Here is a 24,997-nt window from a genome sequence, read left to right as displayed (position 1 = left end):
AAAACTCTCTCTGTTCCCATAAAATATTGCCAAGAACTCAGTTGTTCCTGATAACAGTAATTGTTATGACATATCATTCCCTCGGAAACAGAGGTCTGTGAGATGCTCTGAGATGATGACTAATAGAAGATTCAGAAGGTTAAAAACAAGTTTCTGAATTTTTCTTATTCAATGAAAAAATAACAGTATTTGCAGCCTACTGCATTCATATGGATGTCTGTTGAAACAAAAAGCACAGTAACTTTTTCATAGTTTAAAAAGAAATTATCATTCTTCAGTAAAATGTACTGAAACAGTCCAGCCTCAAACTAGAAATCACTTGAACTATTTGCATCTAAAAGGACAACTAAAGTACAGCAGTGCAGTCTCCACTGAAAGGACAGTAGTTCTGTGTAGTACTTACTGACATTTGTGTACACATTTAAACATGAAGTTAACAGAATTTAGTCCTAGACCATGCAGTTCAGACTTTTTAAAAATCCATAAACGGTTTCAATGCTCAATTTTTTCTGAGACAAAAGGAGATTAATTTTAATTCAGTTTCTTCCTTTATCATACTTCCAATATTAGTTATTTCATCATTCTCCACTTACTGCTATATAACTCGAGCAGAAAAGGTTGTAAATAAGTGATTCTTTTTGCTACTTCCTTTAGGGTTTTTTTTTAGTTTGAGTTTGAAATATGAATATCCTAAGTTTTAACAATCGTCTCATTTTTCTGATTCTAATACTTGTACTTAGCTGATGATCTATGAAATGCATCAAAGACCAAAGGTATTTTACAGGGCTTTTCTTGCTACCATGATTTTCATTAAACAGCAATTAATAATTAAGCCTCCTCAGCAAATCCGAACAAAGAATTAATATTTTTAATAAATTAGGTCCCTTGAGACATTTCAGATCTCATTCGTATACTCAGTTTGGGTGGACTGGTGTTTTTTTGTTTGTTTGGGCTTTGGGTTTTTAATAAAGAAAGAATTAAAAACATTTTATAAAATAATGAAAATGTGCTCAGGATAGACAGACAGTTTGTACATTTAACTGTAGTATAGGGATTTGATGCCAAGTTGTAAAAAGAAACACAAAATAATCCATTTTCAGTTACATTGAAAGTTTGTTGTACGGGTATACTACAGTCTGTAATCACCTACACACAAACTTCAGTTCAAAAATAACCTGAAGCCTATTTACAAAAAGCAGGAAAAGTCAGGAATTGTTAACATGTCATACATTTCATAATAGACAGAAGTATATTTTTTCCAGCTCTTAGTTACACTGGCTTTGTGAAATTTAGAATTATTACCATATACTCATAAATACAGTTTCTTTTCTTTCCACTCAGTTGCAGGTCTTGTTGTCTCTGTATGTTATGATCTCTCTGAACAATCGTCCTTAAGAGCAAAATTTTGGGTTTGAGCTTACTTTAAAAATTCCCCATATGCAGAATATGTAAAACTTGCTTACAGAAAACGTACAGGTCAGGGTGTCCATTGCAAAGACATGGGCAAACACGTCAAACTTTACAAATTAGAACAGAACAGAATTAATTATTCAGTTTCTCCAGAAATTTGGCCAGGCCTAACAGAACAAAGAACAACTATTTTATTTCAAGTTTTTTTCTCCAAATTTCCTCAAACAAAGGCTTTTTCCAACTTTCATTCCATGCCTTTGGTATAAGTGAATTTTGGCTTGTAAAAATATTTTACCTCGAAATCTGTTTTTTGGGTATTTTGGGGTAGTGCTTTCACTGACATCTCTTTCACCTTCTTCAGATCCAAGTAAAGCAAAGAATTCTTCCAAGTTTTCACCTTCCACTTTAGCCAAGCAGAAATTACTGAATTTCCAAGTCCCAGTGCCTTCCAAAAGAATCTAGAATAAATATAATCCAACACATGAGTATCATATACTAAAACTGATGACTGCTGAAATTTCCAATACAAAATATAAACTAATTTATTAAAAGAAAGAAATCGCTATCTCAAACCATTTAAGTATATAGAGATGATCACTATAACTGAAAAGACTGAAAATTTTTCCTTTTAAGTCAACACCAATATTGTCTTTTTTCTTATAACCAAAAAATTACAGAATCTCACAATAGAAGCCTTGAGAGGTTTAATTTGAACTTTTGCTTCCTCATTATTAAATCTAAATTAACTACAATGTTACTGTAGAAAAGAAAGTAAAAGTAGAGTAAAACTGTGTAGGAGAACAAAAGCATGGTAAAAAGAAGCATTGTTTCATTTGAGAAAAAAAAGTTAATCTTTTGCAGTTTATTTAGGGGCAAATTCCAAACATTTTGTCCAATGATCATGAGAGTTTTCTATATGTGGTCACTACTTATTCTTTAAATTAAAAGCTTCATAATGCCAAAAATGCTGTTTGGAGAAATAGCCCATTAAATCAGATGGGAAGAAAAACAAATTTTTTAAAAAAATGTATTACTTTAGCGCTTTGCATTTTGAGTTCAAAATAGTACTTCATACTAATATCCTTCCTTGGAAAAAGGCAGATGTATCTCTATTATGATTTGTTCATACACTTTTTTTACTGCTTTTGGACCCACAAACGACAGAAACTGAGTATGGTTGTTCGAGATCTCACAGAAAATTCAAGAGGTCAGCTTGATCATTTATAGGTCAAAACTAAAACAAATTTCTCTTAAGCAAGAATTTTGGGTTATAGTTATTCTGGTCACTACCTAAATTAAAAACAAACATGGACTTTGACAAAACTATACGTAAATTACACACACACACACACAAACTGGAAACTACATAAAGATTTGTATTTTATGCAAGGTAATTTAAACAGCATTTGGAAACAATACAGAAGATTATTAACAAAGAAAGTTTATTTTACTTTACTCCCTCATTAGCATTTCCTATGACTTCAACATATTCTGCAGCATGGTAGAATAGGTATAATAACGAAGTTATATGTCCAAAGACAGAGAACTAAAATCCTCCTACAATTCAAACCAGTACACCAAATGAAAAAGAATCCATCACATTGTACCAAATACATAACAGGGAAAGAAATCAATTAGATCATAAAACACTCAAGCTATGGACTAGGCTTTCATTGTCTTCACATACATTGTAATGCTCAGCTGGCCTCCAACCTGAGGTAAGCCTCTTCCAAACAATAAAACAGAAATAATGAATTAAACGCTGATGGTGTACAAACTAACACTCAGAGTGCCCTATAATTAATAATCCTTCTTACCTTCCCAGGTGTCAGATCACAAAAGATAATTCCGAGCTTGTGAATATGGTATAAACCAGTAATCAAATCAACACCAAATTCTCTCACTACATCTTCAGGTAGATGTTTATCTTGAGCAATAACAGATTCTAGAGAACCACCTAAAATATGTTTACACATAGTCAGCAAATGCATATAAAGAAGATGACATACAAATGATCCCCAAGGATATTACATGAGCTTCTTCAAAAGTTGTCAAGCAAAAATCATTGTCAGTAAACAAAGATATTCCTTTAGATTATCTAATAGTTAGACATTCCACAATGTACAGAAAAAAAATATCTATTTCCAAGATTGACAAAAAAAATTAATTTTGACAATAATTCAATTGAGTGCATGGCTTAAAAATTACTTTAATATCGATTTATTTTACAAAGGAAACACAAGGTAGAAAAGAAGCCCAGAAACTGTGTCATGTTACAACATAATAGTACCCAGTGCGTTCATGTGAATTCATTAACCAGTTTCCTGCTGCATGAGTTAAATGAATAAACAAAACTAAGAGCAGACTCTCAGCTTCTGTGAACAAATGCTAAAACTGATGACATGTAACTCTCCACTGAAGTTGAAGAAAACAGAGATAGTATAACTGGGTTACTTTGTGGGGTCCTGAAGTCAACTACATCCACAGATAAATTACTGTACAGTCCTTTCTTGACTTATGTGGCCCTGTCCCTTAATTTCATCCCATCCTCTCTCTCTCCTTTCCTGACTCGTGTGGCCGTGCCCCTTAATTTCATCCCATCCTCGCTCTCTTTTTTTTAAGAAAAAAAGGATATTTTTTTTTTAAAAAAAAAAAACAACAAAGAACAAAACTTAGACTAAACTTCCGAAGTTTTACACACAAATCCCAGCTTCTTAGCCCAGCAAGTCCTACTCATATCTCTCTGGACTTCTCATCCTATAATGAGACTATTCTTTGTCCTTCCAAAATCACCACGCTCCTCCACTAAGTTCCAAGCAACCCCATCTCTGTTTCTGACCATATTACATCTACAAAGCCTTCCTTTAATCTTCACATATACCCTCTATCACTTCTGTCCTCCCTTGGCCTTCACTCTCTATGCTTTTCCCCACTGATTGTTACTGTTTCTCTCTCCTTTCAAAAATCTCTTTTCTTCTTCCATCACCTACTTCCTCACATCCCACTGATTCTCAGGTATGTCAGACTTTTCCCATTTCAGCCACTCCTGTCCTAAGTGTTCATAAGGCTTGGACTTCTCCTCATCTTGCTTCTCACAAACTCATTGCCCGGTCTCTTTCCTCCTGCCTGTCCCAGTTTCCTTTAGGAAACTCCACTTTCCCATCTCCTTCAAAATCCCCTTCCTCTACCTCATTTGGTCCTTTACTACTCCTGCACCAAACATGTTCCCCTAAGATTACAGATTGTATTTCATTAATTTCCTGGAGTAATTTTTACTTAGCTACCCTCTAACTATTCACAATTTGGTTTTAAGTTCCCCTGATTAGCCCTACCTCTTTAGCTACTAAAAACAATATTATGTCACATCAATTAATATTTAGCATACATATACAGTGAAGCAGAGAATACTACTAACATTTATTTCTAAAAATGTTTCCAAAAGCAGAAAAGAAAAAAAATCTATATTACCAGGATTGTCAAGTTAATAATCAGATAATTCTTAAGCTTTTTCAAACATCTAAGTATTTGTTATAGAGAAACTGTTATGAGAAATCTCTTACAAATACTCACTCTATAAATTATCTTTTGAGCTTATCTTACCTGTGCATAATTCCACTACAAGCCAGAGATGGTTGCTTGTTTCGTACCATTCATGAAACGTCACTATATTCTTGTGTCTGATTTCATGAGTCAGACGAACCTAGAACAAAGTTTTTAACATACTGAGCTGCAGGGGGGAAAAAAGGGCAATACATACAGACTTATGGCAGGGGGAAGAGATAACATGACTTTACTCTAGATCAACTACTTGTTACCTTACCTTTTCCAGTACAGTAAAATTATTCTCTAATTCAAATATTTCACTTTCACCTATATGTTATGGAAAGATCCTACCTAATTCACCTGCTTTTAAAACTATAGGGAAAAAAAAAAATAAATTCCTCAACCCTAGATTGTAAGCACTATTCAACCTTCCTGTATCCCTAAAACAACAGCAAACAAAATCAGAATTTGGAGTCAAATTTGCATTCCTATTTTCTTTTTCAGCGAGAATAAAAATTACAAGTGTGAGGCGGTATGGTGAATACAGTAGAAGGATGTAAAAAGAAATTTTTCAATCAATCTTATCAAGCAAAGGCAATCATTCAAGGGTCCCTGAAAATCTATATTTCTGTCACATCAATATGGCTTAATCTCTAGAGAAGCCTCTGTATCTCTCTATCAGAAGCCAAGGCCAAGCCCATCAGCACCACCAGCAGCACTTCTAGGATAACTTATTTGAGAATGAGAATGAAAAACTATGGTGGAACAGCAGCCAGGAGAGAGCATTAAGAATGTGCAAGAGAAACAGTCCTGCAGACACCAAACTCAGTGAAGAAAGAGAGAGAGGAGGTGCTCAAGGCACCAGAGCAGAGATTTCCCCTGGTGAAGACCATGGTGAGGCAGACTGTCCCCCTGCAGCCCATGGAGGTTAACCATGGAGCAGATATCCACCTGCAGCCCATGAAGTAGTCCACGCCAGAGCAGGAGGATATGCCTGAAGGAGGTTGTGACCCTGCAACCCTCCTGGCAAGACCTGTGGAAGTGTGGAGAGAGAGGAGCCCATGCTGGAGCAGAGTGGCTGGCAGGACTCGTGACCCCATGGGGGACCCACACTGGAGCTGTTTGTGAATAATGGCTGCCCATGGGAAGGACTTATTTGGAAGGAGAAGTATGTGGAGGACTGTCTCCCATGGGAAGGACCCTATGCTGGAGCAGGGGAAGAGCATGAGAAGTCCTCCCCATGAGGAAGAAGGAGCGGCAGAGACAAAGTATGATGAACTGTCCACAACCCTCATTGCCTATCTCCCCGAGCTGCTGTGTGGGAATCAGTAGAGAAATCAGGACTGAAGTTGAGCCCAGTTAGAAAAGAGGGGTGGAGGGGAGGTGTTTTAAGATTTTTTTACTTTCATCACCCTATTCTGATTTGATTGGTAATAAATTACATTAAATAAATTTCCCTGAGTCAAGTCTGTGTCGTCCATGACAGTAATTACCGAGTGATCTCTCCCTGTCCTTATCTCAACCCGCAAGACTTTCAATATGTTTTCTCTTCCCCGTCCATCTGAGGAGGAGGAATGATAGAGTGGCTTTAGCAGGCACCTGGCATTCAGCCAAAGCAAATCCACCACAGAAAAAAAGTTTATCTACTGTAAAAATAAAATATTTGAAGTTACGGTTTCTTTCCCAAGCAGTATTATATAACCAAACTTTGTCAAGTCTTTACAAACCAAAATTGATTTACCTTAAATGTTATTCCTTTAAAAAAGAAAAAATTACTTTTGATAAGTAAGAAATTTCTTAATTACTAGAAGGTATTGCTATTAATGGATTTGCACAACTGATAACAAAATAAAGCAAACCACTACACACAATTAACTGTTTTTACAAGTTCTCTGCCATATCATAGAAACAGCACACCAGTAAACATTGGTTTATGAATGTAATTCAAACAACAATAAAATTAGATGAAGAAATAAATATACCAAAGTAAGACTATTTAAAATATAAGAATTCTTAATCTGAAGAAGCTGATCTAAATGGTGACAAACTCAATGTAGAAAAGAAAAATACCATGTCCTTTTTTTATTACCTGTGCTACAAGGATTTTGTGAGCTCTACCTTTCCCAGACTTAGCAGGAAAAAAACATTACTTACCCAGTTCGTTATTTCAGCCCTTTTGCATTTTTCAGTGCAAAGAATGGCAACAAAATTAATCGTCCCTTTTCTTCTTCCTTTATAAATAACTGTCTTATTTCCTCTTCCGATCTCCTCATACAGAATGAAGTTCTCCATACCTATGGATGTTTTACATGCAACAGATTGGAAACATGGCATTAGTCTCATAAACAAATACAAATTTTAAAGAAAGAGGGAGGAAGTAAAGCATTCAAATGTAATAGTCATTGGATCATGGGATTTACCCTCACAATTCTATAGGGATTCTATCATTCCAGTAAGATCAAACAAAAAATATTTTACAGAAGGCCTCCTCTCAAGAAATGAGATCAAAATTTTGAACAGAAGATAGCATTTTCCCCTTCCAAAGCTTAACACGTTCCTGAAGTTACAGATGAGGCAGTAGCTACAAATTCTAAATATTTCATCTGTATAAATGAAAATCATACCACCAAACTTAGAAGTATATGTTCCACGAAAAATCTGCTGTCCAAATGAGAACAGTCTATATCAAAAGCTTTTCCAAATAAGATTGCCATTTCTGCCCAAGAGCACTCCAGGAAAACATGCCTCTGCAATGTTTTTTTTGTGTTGTTTGCAATGTTGTTTGCTTTCACAATGTAATATAAACCTGCCACATAACTGATTTAATCAACATAACTGAAAAAACAACAGGACTTTGTGACTACCAGTCACAATAGGACTTGGTGTTCCTACCAGTGCTAAGCTAAACAGAGCTTTACCAGTTAAAGGACTCAGCATCAAGGATTTTTCATAGACAGAAACAACACCTTGCACATAGAAGCTGTGTAAATTTGTTGGTCGATGTTATATTGTGGGAATCAAGGAGTTCCACAGGATTCTAATTTATAACTATTGTTTTTGCCTGAAGAATAGTATATGCTTTAATTTACATCCTGAAACAAATGAAACAACTGTCATTTATTGCAAATCCAGAAAGTGGCATTTTAAATAGCTGGATGCTTTTCATAGAAGTTGGATTAATTCTTTTGTTCTACAATTACTTTCCCAGAGAATACTTGGAGCAATGGGAGAACTGACAGCAAAATATTGAAGCGACTGTAATACTTATAAGGGTTCAGCGTCAGCTTTCCATCCTGCTCCTTGGCTATTCACTGGGTTAAGAGCACAGACATAAAGAATCCCAATACCACACTATTCAAAAAATAGGATTTATTGCTAACTAGTCCCCAATGACCACCTTGTAATAAGTTCTCCTGGATCCACGCTAACTTCACATCTGATGCCCAGTTCTTCCAACTACCAATTTAATTAATCCCGAGCCATTTGGAGTTGCTTTCTCTCATTTCTACACAACTTCTTCCATTTTGTTTATACAACTGTTGTTTTTTAGTTCAACAAGACCAGTTCTGAACATAGTTACCCTAAAACCACAGAGAAGCAGCATATTAGGGAGGGCAGCACAGCAACTGGAATGAACATCAAGGATGGAGAGGAGGGGCTACTTAAGCAGAACAGCTGCCAAATACCTAAATCACAAACCACACACTTCAAAAAAGTTTCACTTTACCACTTTCATGAGACACAAAACTTCCAGAGGGACAAATCAGAGACCAAAATGAAGAGTAGAGAATTCCAAAGTTTTCAGACAGGACTTCAGGTGAAATTACAAGAAAGTATTGAGTACCACCAAACGACACAACAAAGCGTCTGCCACTGAAATACTGGCTCTTGCCAGTACATCAGCCAGGTGTCACATACAACTTAGATGGTCCAAAATTTACAACATACATAGGAACCTCATAATTCCAGGATTTCCTTTACCAAAGATAATTATCCAAGACATAAGTTTTCTTCCAAAATAAAAGGAAGAATCTCACAGTTACAGTTAAAAAGCCTTGGGATTAATATTGTAAATCAGTTTGATTTCATTGTACACTAAGTATTCAGGTAAGTACAGCCAGTATAACATGAGAATACCCTTTTCGCCCTATGGTTATCAAAGAGAACAAGGTAATTACACAAAGATCAGTTTGCCAAACATCCCAAAGGCACAAAGATACAGCATCAGAACAGATAGGGGTTTCCAGTACCCTACCTCTCTTTTATGATTCGAGCAGATCATTGCACCAATCTATGAGGGTTTTTTTCTGGACAGCCTTAAAAAATGAAAAAAAAAAGACCAAAGAAAGACCCATAATCTTTACAGAATGATTCCAGAACAGCAAGGCCAAAGAAATGTATCCAGTAAAAGAGACGGTCAGCCCACAGTCCAGCCCCCAAAACTTACACGGCCACAGCTCCTTTCTTGCACTTCTTCTTTTCCAATAATAATTCAAACCTGACATGAGCATCTCATCACAAGACTGAAGCATACACACACTGGATGATGGGAGATTCATATGACTAATATGCAGCCAAATGATCTCATACACCGGCGTGACAGTAGGCCCAGCCCGAGCTGCTGTTATCCAGCATTCACGGGCCTGCAGGTGGCCTCAAGGCACAGCCTTCACCCAATGCCCATCATCATTCCCTGCCTGTGGCAGGTCTGGTGGTCCAGTCTGTGGCGGTCAGTGGCTATTTCCAGCTTCCAGTGGGTGTTCCACCACCAGAAGCGTGTGCAGAACGTGCTGTGAAAGCAGTCTCTGCCCGTCTGCTGGCTGATCTGGCACCCACAGATCTGGCACCACAGTATCAGCAGGCTGAGGTGCTGGAAGAGGGCCTGGCTGTGCCTGCACTACTTGGCTGCCTACACCTTCTGGGAGGAGGGAAGGAAGATGGAAGAGGAGGCAGAGGTCCATAGAGGATGACCCCAGAGGTATTTAAAAGTCAGGTAGACGTGGTATTCAGGGATATGGTTTAGTAGTGGACAGATACAGTTGGACTCAATGATTTCAAAGCTCTTTTCCAACCAAATGATCATAGAATCATAGAATTATAGAATAGTTTGGGTTGGAAGGGACCTTAAAGATTATCCAGTTCCAATCCCCCTGTCATGGACAGAGACATGTACCACTAGATCAGGCTGTGCAAGGCCCCATCCAACCTGGCCTTGAACACCTGCAGGGATAGGGCACTCACAACTTCCCTGGGCAACCTGTGCCAGTGTCTCACCACTCTCATATATATTCCTCCTTATTTATAGTCTAAATCTGGCCCTCTCCAGTTTATACCCATTGCCCCTAGTGCTATCACTACAAGCCTTGGTGAACAGTCCCTCATGATGCTACAAACCACTCGTGCAACAAAGCATCCAAATGTATACCAGGCTCAATGACAAGTACAGAATTATCTGGTTATCTGGAGGTAGGCAGCCCTGCCTCACATGCTCAAGCACCACTATTGATACAAGAAGTATCTCAGTATTAAGTTGTGTTAAATGCATAGCTTTGAAAAGGATCATATTTCTAGCATAGATGTAGATAAAAAATGTTGGTGCTATTCTGCCTTGTTATCCCATCAGAAGGGTAGCGTGGACCTTTAGATGAGAATCAAAGGTCAAAAATGAAGAGGAGGGATTTCATACAAGAAGTCGGTACTATTACAAAAAGTGGAATATTTTTGGTTTAGCTAAAGTAAAGTTTCATCTAAGTAATTGTATTTTTTGAAAGTTAAGACAGAATGTCCCTCTGCTAGGATGTTTTCTTTCAAACACTGCTTTTCCAGATACTGTTCATTCTTTGGAGATGATAACACCTTGTGTGAAGTATGATCTGTGCTGAACAGATTTCTCTTCTGCTGTAATCACCTCTGTTTGCCATCTTTATCTCAAATGCAACGTCAAGCAGAGACCTGGCTCCAAAGCTCCACATCAGCAAGAGATTTGACTGTTGTGAAATTCATAGTAACATTAAAATCAGTCCTTGGAAAGTAACAGAATATGCATAAGACTTCTGGGAAAATGTATACATATGCCAGCTCACAGCCCAGAAAGCCAACTGTATCCTGGGATGCATCAAAGGAAGCCTGGCCAGCAAGTCAAGGGAGGTGATTCCACCCCTCTAATCTGCTCTCGTTGAGACTCCACCTGGAGTACTGTGTCCAGTTCTGGAATCTCCAACATAAGGAAGATATGGAACTGTTGGAACGAGTCCAGAGGAGGGCTATGAAGATGATCAGAGGAATGGAGCACTATGAGGACAGGCTGAGAGAGTCGAGGTTGTTCAGCCTGGAGAAGAGAAGGCTCCAAGACGACCTTAGAGCAGCCTTCCAGTACCTGAAGGGGGCCTGCAGGAAAGCTGGGGAGGGACTTTTTACAAGGGCATGTAGTGATACGATGAGGCAAAACAGCTTTAAATTGGAAAGGAGAAGATTTAGATTAGATACTATGAAGAATTGGAAAGTGAAGATTGTGTCACTTGCTCCATCAATGTTCTGCCAAAGGGAAGGTAACATTGCAGCAGAGGCTGCCACAAATATCCCAGAGAAATACCCTGTTGGAGCTCTGGTGTGTATGAATGGCCAGAGATATTGTGCATCACTTGAGCTTACATGAAATTGAAAATACATGCATATAGCAAAGAAGTGAACTTTGAATGTTGGAGATGTGAGTCTTTTAAAGGGTGAGATGTGCTGAGGGCTAAGGAGATGGTGGGGCTGATGAAGGATCAGAACAGAAGCTGTGTGAGAGGTAGCTGAAGTCACTTGGGTCTGTCCAGCTTGTAGGAGACTGATGGGGGACACCTCATGTTCAGTACTGATGTGATTGAGAGCAGCCCTGCAGAGAAGGACCTGGGGTTGCTGACTGATGAGAAGCTCGAGCCAGCAATGGGTGCTTACAGCCCAGGTGGCCAACTGTATCCTGGGCTGCATCAAAAAAAGTGTAGCCAGCAGGTCAAGAGAGGTGATTCTGCCCCTCTATTCCTCTCTTGTAAGTCCTCATCTGTAGTGTTGTGTCCAGTTCTAGAATCCTTAACATAAAGAGATGGAATTGTTGGAATGGGTCCAGAAGAGGGCTACAAGGATGATCAGAGGGCTGGAGGACAGGCTGAGAGAGAAGGCTGGAGAAGAGAAGGCTCTGAGAAGACCTTACAGTGACCTTACAGTACCTGAAGGGGCTACAAGAAAGCTGGGGTGGGACTGTCTGCAAAGGCTTGCAGTGACAGGACTAGGGGCAAGGGGTATAAACCAGAGAGGGGCAGATTTAGACTACACATAAGGAGGAATTTCTTCACCACGAGAGTGGTGAGGCACTGGCATAGGTTGCCCAGGAAAGTTGTGGATGCCCCATCCCTGGAGGTGTTCATGGCCAGGCTGGATGGAGCCTTGGGCAGCCTGGTGTAGTGGGAGGTGTCCCTGCTCATGGCAGGGGGGTTGGAACTGGATGACCTTTAGGGTCCCTTCTAACCGAACTATTCTATGATTTTATGATTCTCTGGTGTCGCTGGGCACGCGCTCGCACGCCACTCACGGGCCGGAAGGCGGGAAGGCGGGGGAAGGGGAGGTCGCGGCAGCCGTACCTGTGACGCGCGGGGAGGGCAGGGAGGCACTGGTTAAACCATCGCCGCCGCCATCGACCGAAACCGGCGCAGCCCCCGGGCCTCAACGGGCGGGAGGAGGAGCAGGGCTTTGGGAGCGCCCAGGCGGGAAGCTCGCCCCCGCGCGCCTCAGAAGCGCCGGCAGAGGGAGGGAGCGCCGCCACAACTGGTTCAGGGAAGGCGGGAAGCGGCTTTTTCCCCCCTCCCTTACTCCTGCAAGTGCAGAGCAAGCCTCGAGGCCTCACACCACCCTCCGCCCGTATCCAGGAGACCGCGGAAGACGCCGGAAGTGGAGGGGATCCGCCATTGGGCTGCGGGCGCCTACGTCAGAGCGAGGGGGAGGAGTTCCCGGATGTTGCGGCGCGCGATGGAAGGGAGGGGGTGTCAGGGGAGCAGCCGCCTGGTTGCCAGGCAACCGCGAGCGCCGGGGGCGGGGTGTGGAGGGGGCGGCGCCAGGGATGGCGACTGAACCAGCTCCCTGGGCAGCCGGGGCCGGGGACCCGTAACCCTTCTGATGAAGGCACTTTTCCTGATGTCCAATCTGAACTTCCCCTGGCACGATTTGAGGCCATTCCTTTTTCTCCTAGCGCTTGTTTCTTGGGAAAGGAGACCAGCACCCACCTCTCCACAACTTCTTTTCATCCAGTTGTAGACAGCCATAAGGTCTCCCCTCAGCCTCCTCTTTTTTCAGGCTAAACAACCCCAGCTCCCTCAGCTACTCCTTGTAAGACTTGTTCTCCAGCCCCTTCACCGGCTTCGTTGCTCTTCTCTGGACCAGGACCTTCTCTGGCTCTTCTGGAGCCAGCCTCTTCTCTGGCTCCAGGGCCTCAATGTCTTTCTCATAGTGAGGGGCCCAGAACTGAGCACAGGATTCAAGATGCAGCATCAGTAGCGCCAAGTACGGGACACACAGACACACACACACACACAATCACTTCCCTGCCTCTGCTGGCCACACCCATTCCCACAGAATCACAGAATCACTACATTGGAAAAGACCTTTGAGATCATCAAGCCCAATCGTACCTATCCAATACTAAATCATATGCCTGAGCACTTCATCTACCTGTCTTTTAAACACCTCCAGGGATAGTGACTCAATCACCTCCCTGGGCAGCCTGTGCCAGTGCCTGGTAACGCTTTTGTTGAAGAATTTTTTCCTAATGTCCAATCTGAACCTCCCCTGGCACAGCTTATGGCCATTTCCTCTCAATCACTTGTTTCTTGAGAAAGGACACCAACACCCACCTCTCCACAATCTCCTTTCAGGTAGTTGTAGACAGTGATAAGGTCTCCCCTCAGCCTCCTTTTCTCCAGGCTAAACAACCCCAGTTCCTTCAGCCACTCCTTGTAAGACTTGTTCTTCAGCCTCTGCACCAGCTTCGTTGCCCTTCTCTGGACGCACTCCTGCACCTCAATGTCCTTCTTGTTGTGAGGGGCCCAAAACTGAACACAGTATTCAGGATGCATCCTCACCAGTGCTGAGTACAGGGGGAAAATCACTTCTCTGGTCCTGCTGGCCACACCATTTCTGATCCAAGCCAGGATGCTGCTGGCTTTCCTGGCCACTTGGGCACACTGATGGCTCACATTCAGCTGGCTGTCAACAAACACCCCAGGTCTTTTTCCTCCAGGCAGGTTTCCAGCCACTCTTCCCCCAGCCTGGAGGGTTGCATGGGATTATTGTGAACCAAGTATAGGACCCAACACTTGGCCTTGTTAAACCTCATACAGCGATCCAGCCTGTACACATCCCTCTGCAGAACCTGCCTGCCCTCAAGCAGATCAACACTACTGCCTAACCTGGTGTATCTGCAAACTTACTTCTCCAGATCATTAATAAATATATTAAACAAAACTAGCCCCAACACCGAGCCCTTAACAGGAAGGATTCAATGTTTCTCTAGGCTGTATGATAACAGATGGACAGCTATTTTTTTGCCCCCACTGTAGGAAAATTTTTGGTATGAATTTAAACTCTCCTAGTACAGAAAAAGAAGGAAAAAAAAAAGATTCCAAACCACCGTATTTGGGAGAAGGATCTTAGAAAAGTGTCAGCTCCAAGAAGCACTTCAGTTTTGTTTCATAACTTCTCAGACAGCAGAGGCTGTAGCCACAAAGCACAGATCTGGAGGAAATCAAATTTCATTAGTTATGCAGTTTGCTAAACATTTTGTCACAGTTCAGCTGTTGAGTGGTTTGGCAGAAAGTCTACAAAACTGGTAAAAAATCAGTGCTGCACACAGGTATAATTTTTGCCAGTTTACTGCATATCTACACAGAATTGACTGGACTCATAAGAACTAAAAAATATCGTGTGCATGTGCATGGCAAAATTGCTCTTTTCTTAACAATTTCAGACCCTGTCCCATTTTCAGCATATGTTTTCAGAAATTGCAGAGTTGATCCATAATTACCAATGGAGGTACAGCTTTGAAACTGCACAAGCAACAAATTTTCCATTTCTTTTTTAATGTAAATGTGTAGTTGATTTGATATAAATAAACAAAATGCGTAAGTAGATGTCACCTAGTTTCTTTTAGTAAATACACGAAAAGTATGCTTTGAAGAGTGATCTTTTAGAAAGTGTGTATTTTATATTTGTGTCTGATGAGAGTGACTGATGTAAAGAAGGAAGAATGGAATATTAGCTCAATTACTGAACAGGTCCTGGCAGCGGTTCAATAGCAGATCTTAGAAAAATGACTTAATTTCTTTGTCCTTGTCCAAGAGGGCAAAACTAAGCCACAATAACTATCAATTTACTGTCTTTGCTTCCAAATTTCTAGTGTTTTGTCCTATCTACAGCTTTCTGTTAAATTAGTCAAGTTAGGGATTGGTTTTATACAAAAAGGGTAACTATCTTTTTGCTTAAATGGATATTATATGTTATTATATTATTATATTGTGATAGTATTATGTTATAATATGATGAGGGTGTGATACGCTATGAACTCTAACAAAGTCTGTTGAAATCTTCCTATAATAGTGGTGATAGCATTACAAAGTACAGAAAGAGAAACACCAAAGAATGCTTTAATAACAAACAAGCCAGAGATTCATAGCTTTTCAAATTGAATGTCTTCATGATGAAAAATTTTCAGTGGAATTAAAGGCAGACACAGGGGACACGATAACTTATACCCCTTTTTTTAAACAGCACTTCTTAGTTAGGAAATATGGCATTTTTTTATTGTTGATACACACTTCATTTCATGTCTGTATTTTTCTTGCCATCTGGATGCGCAATTTCATTATATTCCAGTGGGGATTTTCCCCCTTTAATTTGGTATAAGGATCAGGATTTCTCTTTTTATCCATGTCACTTGCTTCCAATACAAGAGTCCTCTTGAAGAAACAGTCTAAATACAAATGCAAATCAGGGCTGTAACTATGAGACTTTTACCTTTGTCCTTTTTCATAACTGTTTTAGTCTGTTACTCCTTTAATCTGCCACTGAAACATGACTTCAAGCATTGTGCTTAACTGCAGTAAACTCTTCTGTGGGAATATTTTCAACATTCAAGAACAGAATGCAAAATATTCTCTCTGCTGTTTGCATCATTTGAGTACACTTTGGAACCTGTACAGCAAACTCAGCTTTGTTTTTTGCATGGCTATGATATGGGATGTAATCAAATTCTTGTTCTCAAATAAATATATATTCTGATTTAAGATAAACTGAGATCTTGTGATCGAAACCACATAGTTCAGAATGCCTGAACACTTTGCGGCTCTACCCTCAATGGGATGGGTACTACAGAGGCCTCCAATTGCCCGATTCCCAAAAGTCTGACTAATAGCCTATAACACTTAGGTATGTTTCCATGTATTGTTTTCTTTCAGTGAGAAGCTCTGTTCTTTAATTTGCTTTAATGCTTGTTGAAAATGTTAAATACTTCTGTTTTATTTTGCCAAATGTACATAGCAGGTTTTCTCCAAGCTATCACGATTACTCATGCTGTACCCCATGTTGTTAGTACATGGTGTTTCTTTCCCTTCCAGACTGACCCTATTCTCAGGAGAGTTTCTATTCTCAGTGTCCTGGGTATGATGACTCAGTTGCTCATATATAATATTTTTATGCTGTAGTTGCCTTCACAGTTCTGTCATTCCTGGGAGGTACATGGGGCCACTTTTCTAATCTTTGACCATTTTAGCAGAACAATGGAAGTGAACATAAGCACATCTTTATCTTGTGCTTTTGATTCTCAGATTCTTTTCCAACATCCTCTTGAAACTAGCATATCCTTTCATTGTTTGAGTGAAACTCTGTGTATTTTTCTTTATTTCTGTGGTAACATTATGGTTCTCATGATTTAGTCATCTTGTTTTTCTAGTACAAGGCTGCTGTATTCACTGAGCCTTCTCAAAATCATTAAATAAATTCAAATGTTACAGTTTCAGAATCGTACGCTGCTGAGATTTGGGAGTAGCAATGATTTTTCAAATTCTTTTGGCAGCTTTTGTTTTTTCTCTGTTTGTAAATTTGTTTTCTCAACCATAGAGTTGAACTTTTCACTCTGGAAACAGTATTGCAAAATGGTCCTAGCTGATGTGTTTGCTTCACCAGTGAGGCAAAAAAATACTAGTTGTTTCTTTTATAAGAACAGGGCTCCAAACCTCACCTTGCTGGATCAACTTGTAAGATTACCTGTATTACACATATAGCATGCTTCTGTTGCCTCTTCCTCCATTATGGTCTCAATGTTTTGCATATGTCTAAGGTTTGCAAGAGATGTGGTAAGATACTCTGCAAATTTTAATACTGTGTTAGTACCTTTAAAAGTTGGCAAATTACAAGCTACTTTTACCTTCCCAAAATCATTTGGCTTCCTTGGGAAGTGAGCAACTGCTCTGTATGTGACACTGAAGTAAAAAACTACTTCCTCTTGTTTGTTTGTTTGTTTGTATTGAGATTTATCTGCTAATGAGATGGGGTTGATTGTTATGGACCACCACAGTTTCTACCTGACATTCCTCATAACATATTCCTGAGTATCATCAGCTCTGACGGTGGTTTGTGAGGATGGCTGGCAGTCCTGGTATTCTGCTGCTGCCAGGTTCACTACTAACTGCATTTTCAACACCTGAGCCTGCCTACTGGCTTCCAAAATACGAAGAGATGACTGCCTCGGTCATCCAGGAAGGCTGAATAGGCCTTGTCAAATCCTTGTTTATTCAATGACTGTCATACTGCTTATGTAATTTTGAGATTAGGTAAAGTTATTAGTGATGCTTTCTTTTTTTGTATATTTCAGTGTTCAAATTATAACTTATTCTAATGCTATAGTGTGTAAAGCAGATGCTGTACAGGTTGAATTACTTTCATTTGTTGTAGGTAAAACAAATTGGGAGGACAACCCGTTTTCTCCAAATACATACAGCATTTCTGACTCATGCAAGAGTCAAATGCTTTGTTATTGAGTATCCAGATTCACTGTTTCGTCAGAAAGCAATAGCTTTTATGTTGCATTTTCTGAAGATTCATCCCATGTACTGAGGATATCCTTTGCATCATGATTAGAATTCACAATGTCTTGAAGGTATTATCATCATTCCACGGTGTAATTTTCATTTGGCTTTACCTGACTGCATCTTTTTTTTTTTTTCTCCCTTTCCTTGCAAAATGCATGCCTGGCACATTTATCATTATCCCACTATCATGCATTTAATTTCCTCTTTCTTTGTGTACTTGTCTTCATTTCTAATGCTAATCTGAGCTTTACAAACTATTTATTCCAATTTGTATTTCATTAATATAAAATATGGGCAAACCCCATCCTCTGAGTCACTGTTTGTTTTCTTCATTTTTTTTTCAGACTGTAAGCTCTGGAACAATGTTTTCTTTTGCCATAATTATTATATATGATCCTCTATGTAGGACAATTTTAATGAGTTTTCCCCTCAAGACCTTTTTACTTTGTTTCTGTTTCTCTCCTTCTGTTTATGCTTTAGCTTGTCCATAAAGTTTCACTTTTTTTTGATTTAGCTTCTTATTTTACTTATTCTCTTTTTCAAATGACATGTGTCTGCTCTCCTTAGGCTACAGTCACTTCAGACCAATGCCATAAGCTGGTATTGCTCTTGAAAGATGCAGCCCCTTTATTGGAAAGACATTTCCAGTAGAGAAGCAGTTGAAGAAGGAGAAGGCATTGGTGCTGGCTGATGCTAGCTGTTGGAAACAAAGCTCTGAATAAGAACTTTTCAGCTCACTTTTCTAATGATTTGATTCTTCCAGGAAAGGTAACATTGCATGCCTTGTTGTAAAACAAAAACAGAACCAAAAAAACCTCCAAAATCCCCAGAAAAAAAATAAAAATCCATCCAAAGTTCTCACATTTTTAGTTTTTACATGCTGAGCTGGACAACTTGCAGGAATCTAGGTATTTGATATTCAAGTAAAAGCAATGTTAGCTTTACAGAAAACACCATTAAAACAAGGGAAGACTTTGTGCAGGCACTTCATAGATCCTTTTAAAGGACTTATAACATTACTTAGTCCATGCTGATATAATAGTGTGAGAAATGGGGCCAGTTACAGCAGGTATCAGCAGGGAGAACAAAGAGAGGAAGCACTGCAACTCCTTTTTTCTTAAATCCCCAATGCAGCTATTCTGAAACACACTCATGGGATATGTTTTAGTTTTCTGAAACTGGTTTCAAATGCTTTTAAAGCAATATTCTTTGGTTGTTTTACAGGGACTATAAAAGAAGTTCTAGAGATTACAAGTGAGGAACATGCAAGAAAAACAGCAGCATGTTAGCATGTTCACTGAAAAGTTAATTTGAGAAGTCTTCCAGTTTAGCAGGGTAGAAATAAAAGTCTCTTCTATCGATACAACCAAGGAAGCGAAATTGAGAATGAATGTGATAAATATCATGTGATAATCAAGAAGAGGAAAGAACTGGAGGGGATAATGAAAACAGAAAGACAGCAGAGAAATATAGGAAACTTGTTTGAAATATCTTGTTACTGCTTGGATTGCTTTGGAATTATTAGTTGGATGAATTGAGATAGAGGAAAGAATGTAGCAGAGTATGCTTATATGCACTCCAGCACCATGCAACAAAATACCTTGAGGATATGGTGCAGCAACCATAAAAAACAAGTGCTACTGTATCCCATGGCCAGCATATAGACATGGCCCCTGCATGTGAGGGTCTGGCAGTCCCATAGCCGCAAGTTCTTTCCCCTCATGTACTCCTACACACTATATTAGTGTATAAACGGTGCACGTCATTGCCGTTTGTCCCACCGTGAGTGATTTCTGCTCACTCTAACAAGACTCTCTTCAGTCTTGGTGGTATATCTCAAATCCTTGCTTCTTACAGATGTTACAGGTCAATTGGTTCTTTTCAACAAGAAGTTTCCAGTCATACAGACTTGTTTCTCTTTGTTGTTGATGTTGTTGAGCTTCACTTTTCTACTTTTTCTTCTATTCCAAGATGCCTCTGTTGTGTGTCTTCCTCTACTTTTTGTGGAACTGAAAGCTCTTTCCTTTTTTTTTTTTCTCTTTTCTTTTTCTTTTTATCCCTTACTAGCATATATTTTGCTTTTTTTTTCTGCTTCTTTTTGACATTCTGTAAAGCACAGAGCAAACACTCTTCCCCAAAACTACTTCTCCTTCCCTGTACAGGCCCTTCCTCCTCCCTGCTATCTTGGCATTATGTTACACACTATAACAAGTGCCCGGCTGCTGTGAAAGGCTCCGTCCCTTCATTGCAACTGCACAGTCTTGTTCCTTCTCTTGTGCAACCTCTGTCACTCATCTGACTCCATTGTTAGCTGTTTCAGGAATTCATCAGAAAACTAACCCTTTTTAAAGCCCCCAATTTAGCTTGCACACTTGCTAATCCCAGGGTCACACGTGTACAAGACCAGTCACAAAGAAAGAAATAAGAAGACAGCTGAGGGTGAGAAGAGAAAGGGACCAAACTTTCTAATGATACCTAGACATGAAGCTTCTAATTTGGGGAGGAGTTAGATGAGACTACCAAGATGATATAAGAGTGCAGTGTAGCCAAAGGGATAATCCTTTTCCTTTCCCACTAATGGTTTCAACTCTTCCTTTGTGCTCACTCTTGATACTTTCATGACCTCAGGGCGAATCTATTCAGTTCACTAATCGGGCAAAAAGCTGACAAAGGAAAAAGAAAAACTAGTTCTCTGTCAGGTTAGTAAACTGAATATCACTCACTGAGGAATCCTAAGTACCAGAGCCAGCCCCCGGGAAACCCAGGAGTGCCTGGTTCCTCCGTAGGAGAAGTGGGGAGAGGAGCCGGCTCCTTTTGGGAGCAGCAAGCTGTTTGGTTGACTCACATGTCCCATCTGACTGCACCGTTAGTCACTTTCAGGGGATCTGCTCTAGAGACAAGCCTGGCAAATCCTCTGTTGTCCTTGTAAATATCTCCCCTCGTTTCTATCACCCAAGCGCATCCCCATCTGTGGCTCTCTTTGTCTGCATCCATAATGCACTGGATCATTTCTTCTGGTGGGTTCACTCAGGGTCAAACCCCAAATCCATTTACACTTAACACACATCACACATCCTGTGCTTCCGGAATCCTGTCACCAGCATGACTGCAATTTTTTTTTGTCTTACCAGCTGTAACCTTGGACACGATTCTTTTCTTCCCTTACTGGTAAACAAAAACAATGAAACCCTCATACAACAGATAGTTCTCTCAGCCGCAGAAGTAAAAAGTCATTATTTCCTCCGGATTTCTTTTTCTCTTTTTTTTTTTTTTTTCCTTTTTATTAAGAACCTGGACTGAAACTTCTGTCTGTTGGTGACACATTAGTAACAAGTCTTCTCTTTTAGGTATTTTCTCAGCTCTAATGCATATGGCACTCATTCTGCAACTTTCCTCTCCAGGGCATGGGCATGATCTTGCTCATGGGCAAGGGCAAGATCCCTCTCTTTTGTTCCTCTAACAAAGGTTAAGAAGCACATATTTTGAATGTCTAACTTCTACAACCTCTCTCTCCTATTCCCATGCAGGCTGTTCCATCCACCAGTGTTCCGGCAGCCTGGCTGGGTGCTCAGCCAAGGTTCTGCTTAAGCCTTTTTGCCCATCTGTGGCAGGCAGTGCTCCCGAAAGCACCGTGACAAACCCAGGATGGGGCTGCCGCAGCAGCCAAGCTGCCTGTAACCAGCCCAATTCAAAAGCGAGACGGACAAGGTGCACACAGTGTGGGTCCTTCTCCGGCAGGAATCCTAACAGATCCTGGGGAGCGCTGGAGCAGCTCTGCCTGGAATAGCGGTGAATCCCTCTAAGGCAGGTGAGAAAGGGCAAACAGTGTCGGGCAGTGCTGCCCACAGCCACCTTTGGGCTGGTGCCCCGTGCCTCGTGCTCTGGAGCCCCCTTTGCCTCCCAGCAGCCCCATCCGTGGTCTATGGCTCCCTGAAAGGAGCTGTGAGAGTTGGGTGTTTGTCTCTTCGCCCAAGTAACAAGTGATAGGATGAGAGGGAATGGTCTCAAGCTGCACCAGGGAAGGTTCAGATTGCACATTAGAAAAAACTTCTTCACTGAAAAGGTTATCAGGCACTGGCAGAGGCTGCACAGGGAGGTGGTTGAGTCGCCATCCCTGGAGGTGTTTAAAAGGTGAGTAGATGAAAGGGTTAGGGATATTATTTATTAGGATAGGTACAGTTGGACTTATCATAGAATCATAGAATTACCAGGTTGGAAAAGACCTCTTGGATCATCAAATCCAACCATTCCTATATGCAACTAAACCATGTCCCTGAGCACCTCCTCTACCCGTCTTTTAAACAGCTCCAGGGATGGTGACTCAACCACCTCCCTGGGCAGCCTCTGCCAGTGCCCCGTGACCCTTCCTGTGAATAACTTTTTTCCGACGTCTGGTCTGAACCTCCCCTGGCGCAGCTTGAGGCCACTCCCTCTTGTCCTATCACCTGTCACTTGGGAGAAGAGTCCAGCACCTTCCTCTCTACAACCTCCTTTCAGGTAGTTGTAGAAAGCGATAAGGTCTCCCCTCAGCCTCCTCTTCTCAAGGCTAAACAACCCCAGTTCCCTCAGCCGCTCCTCCTAAGACTTGATGATCTCCAAAGTCTTTTCCAAGCTAGGGATTCTATGATCCCTCCGGGCAGTCCCAATCCCCCCGGGCAGCTCCTCCCTCCGAGCAGCCCCATCCCTCCGGGCAGCCCCATCCCTCCGGGCAGCGCATCCCTCCGGGCAACCCCATCCCTCCGGGCAACCCCATCCCTCCGGGCAGCCACATCCCTCCGGGTAGCCACATCCGTTCGGGCAGCCCCATCCCTCGGGCAGCTCATCCCGCGGCAGGGGTCCGGTTGCCGGGCGACGCTTGTCCCCGCCCCGCGGGGGGCCGGGCCATGATGTAATGGGGGCCGGCGGGAGCGCCGCGCTTGCCGAGCCCGCGCTGTCCGCCGGCGGCGCTCCCCTTCCCGCAGCCCCCGAGGTGCCCACGCCGCCCCGCCTGCACCGGGAGGCCGCGCCGAGCCGCCCGGTGGCGTGGGGAGAGGCAAGCGGAGCATCCCCGCTCCGGGAGAGCGAACGGAGCGCGCCCCACGTGTGCGGCGCCCGGCGGGGGGGGCTTCGCGGCGGTGCCCGGGCGCCGCTGGGAGCCGGGCGCACATGAGGCTCGGGCGGGAGGGAGCAGCAGCAGCAGCAGAAGAAGCCGCCAGCCGGCCGCGGCACCCCCGGCGCGGCCCCACAGCGGCCAGGAGCGAGCCGTGACCGGAGGAGCAGCCCGGCGGTGGCCGCCGCCGGCAGCAGCCCGGCTCCCCCGGCCCACGGGGGCGCCGCCGAGCCCCCAGTCCCGCTGCTGCCGTTGCTGCCGGCGGCGCCCCAGCCCGGGGGGCCCGCGGCGGGGTGAGTGTGGGGAACGGGAGAGAAAGGGGGGTCTGGGGGTACCGGCGGGGCTGCCTTTGCCCCGCTCGGTGCGGGAGGCGCGGGGACGGGGTGGGGAAGGGGACCCTGGAGGGCGGTGGGGCTGCCCTCCGCGCTCGGTGCGGGTCCAAGGGAGGAAAGGTGGGTCTGGGGGCTCTGGTGGGGCTGCCTCTGCCCCTGTTGGTGCGGAAGGTGGGGGACGGGTTGGGGAAAGGGCGATCTGAGGGCTCCAGTGGCGCCGCCTCTGTCCTCACCGGGCGCGGGATGCGGGGGACCGGGGTGGGAAAAGGGGATCTTGGGCGACTGGCGTGTCTGCCCTGCCCCCCCTCAGTGCGGGAGGCGGGGGTCCAGGGTGGGAAGGGGGCGTTTGGGGAGACTGATGGGGCTGCCTCCGCCTCGCTCTGTGCAGGAGGTGGGGACAGTAGGAGAGGGAGGCCTGGGGGCACCGGCGGAGCTGCCTCTGCCCCGCTCTGTGCGGGAGGCGGGGGACCGGGGTGGGTTGGGGGGGCGGCGGGGCTGCCCCTGACGCTCGGTGCGGGTCCAGGGTGGGAAAGGAGGGTCTGGGGGTAGCGGTGGGTCTGCCCTGCCCCGCTCGGTGCGGGTCTAGAGCGAGAAGGGGGGTGCTGGGGGTGCCGGTGGGGCTGCCCCGCTCGGGGCACCGGGGCGGGCGGCCGGTCCAGGTGTAGCGGCTCCTCCCTTCCTTCTGCCGCGGCCCCCGTGGCGGCGGGGCGACCTTCACGGCCGGCTTGGCTCGGCAGCAGGCGGAGCGTCTGCGGTGGCCCCTGGTCTTTTGTCCCTTTAAAGGGTGTCGTTGTTTGCCGAAAGTCAAGAATCGCTTGCAAAATTCGGCCTGTGAATTATTGACGAGTGAACTGCTGTGTTAGCTGGAAGGACCCCCCCTTACAGGCACGGCTTGCGCAGCCTTTGGGGAGGGGCATGCGAATGTCCCCTTGGTTTCTTCAATGTCAGGGATTATGAATAGCTTTTGGAGGTGTACTTCTGTTAAAAACCAATAAAACATCCCATTATGTTTTATCCGCTAATATTTTTGAAGTCTTAGTGGCTGCTCTGGTTTGATTTTGGATGTTTAGATGAGCTTATTTTCAGATAAAATTAGGGAAGAGTAGGAAATATTCCAAAAAATGGATCAGCTGTTAAGGGGTGAGAGCCCAGGCTTCTTTCCCTCACTTGCTCAGACTTTAGGAGAAGTCTCTTGTGCTCTGTTTCTCCGTCTTGCGCTCTGTAACCTTGTTTGAACCTTTCAGTCCGCTGAGATTAAATCGTGGGTGTAATGGTTTTTGCAATCAGGAAAGTGACAGCAAAAAAAAAAAACCCCGAAGCTAAACCAAAACAAACAACAGTTATAATGACCAGTTTGCCATATGTGCATGTTTTACTGTGGTGTGTTTTACAGTTTCCTGTACTGTAAGTAGTGTCCTGTCTTCTGACCACACTGGAAATGGACCTTGTTTGAATATGGTTTTTCGTAGTAGGGCTCTTCTGGAGTTTCCATTAAGCCCGGAAGCAGG

General features: G+C 42.9%; 2 protein-coding genes across 4 annotated transcripts in view; one reads left to right on the top strand and one right to left on the bottom strand.

Annotated features, from left to right (window-relative positions):
* The window catches only part of ULK4 (unc-51 like kinase 4), a 223,214-nt gene extending 215,954 nt beyond the window's left edge, over positions 1-7,260 (bottom strand). For all 3 annotated transcript variants that reach the window (XR_008448427.1, XR_008448428.1, XM_009571781.2), the window contains exons 1-4: positions 7,108-7,260; positions 5,011-5,110; positions 3,228-3,367; positions 1,706-1,868 (exon numbers count right to left, since the gene is read on the bottom strand). Coding sequence is in view for 1 of the 3 variants with exons in the window: in XM_009571781.2 (XP_009570076.2) it covers positions 1,706-1,868; positions 3,228-3,367; positions 5,011-5,110; positions 7,108-7,245 (541 nt within the window). In the remaining 2 variants the exon portion in view is untranslated. The remainder of the gene's footprint in view (positions 1-1,705; positions 1,869-3,227; positions 3,368-5,010; positions 5,111-7,107) is intronic.
* Positions 7,261-23,243: 15,983 nt separating this feature from the next.
* The window catches only part of TRAK1 (trafficking kinesin protein 1), a 133,989-nt gene continuing 132,235 nt past the window's right edge, over positions 23,244-24,997 (top strand). Inside the window, 1 exon segment of the mRNA XM_054057495.1 lies at positions 23,244-23,450. The gene's annotated coding sequence lies outside the window, so the exon portion shown is untranslated.

The sequence above is a fragment of the Cuculus canorus genome, chromosome 2 (assembly GCF_017976375.1).
Source record: "Cuculus canorus isolate bCucCan1 chromosome 2, bCucCan1.pri, whole genome shotgun sequence".
Lineage (NCBI taxonomy): Eukaryota > Metazoa > Chordata > Aves > Cuculiformes > Cuculidae > Cuculus > Cuculus canorus.
The sequence above is the reverse complement of the archived record's forward strand: the minus strand, read 5'-3'. Positions and strand labels throughout refer to the sequence as shown.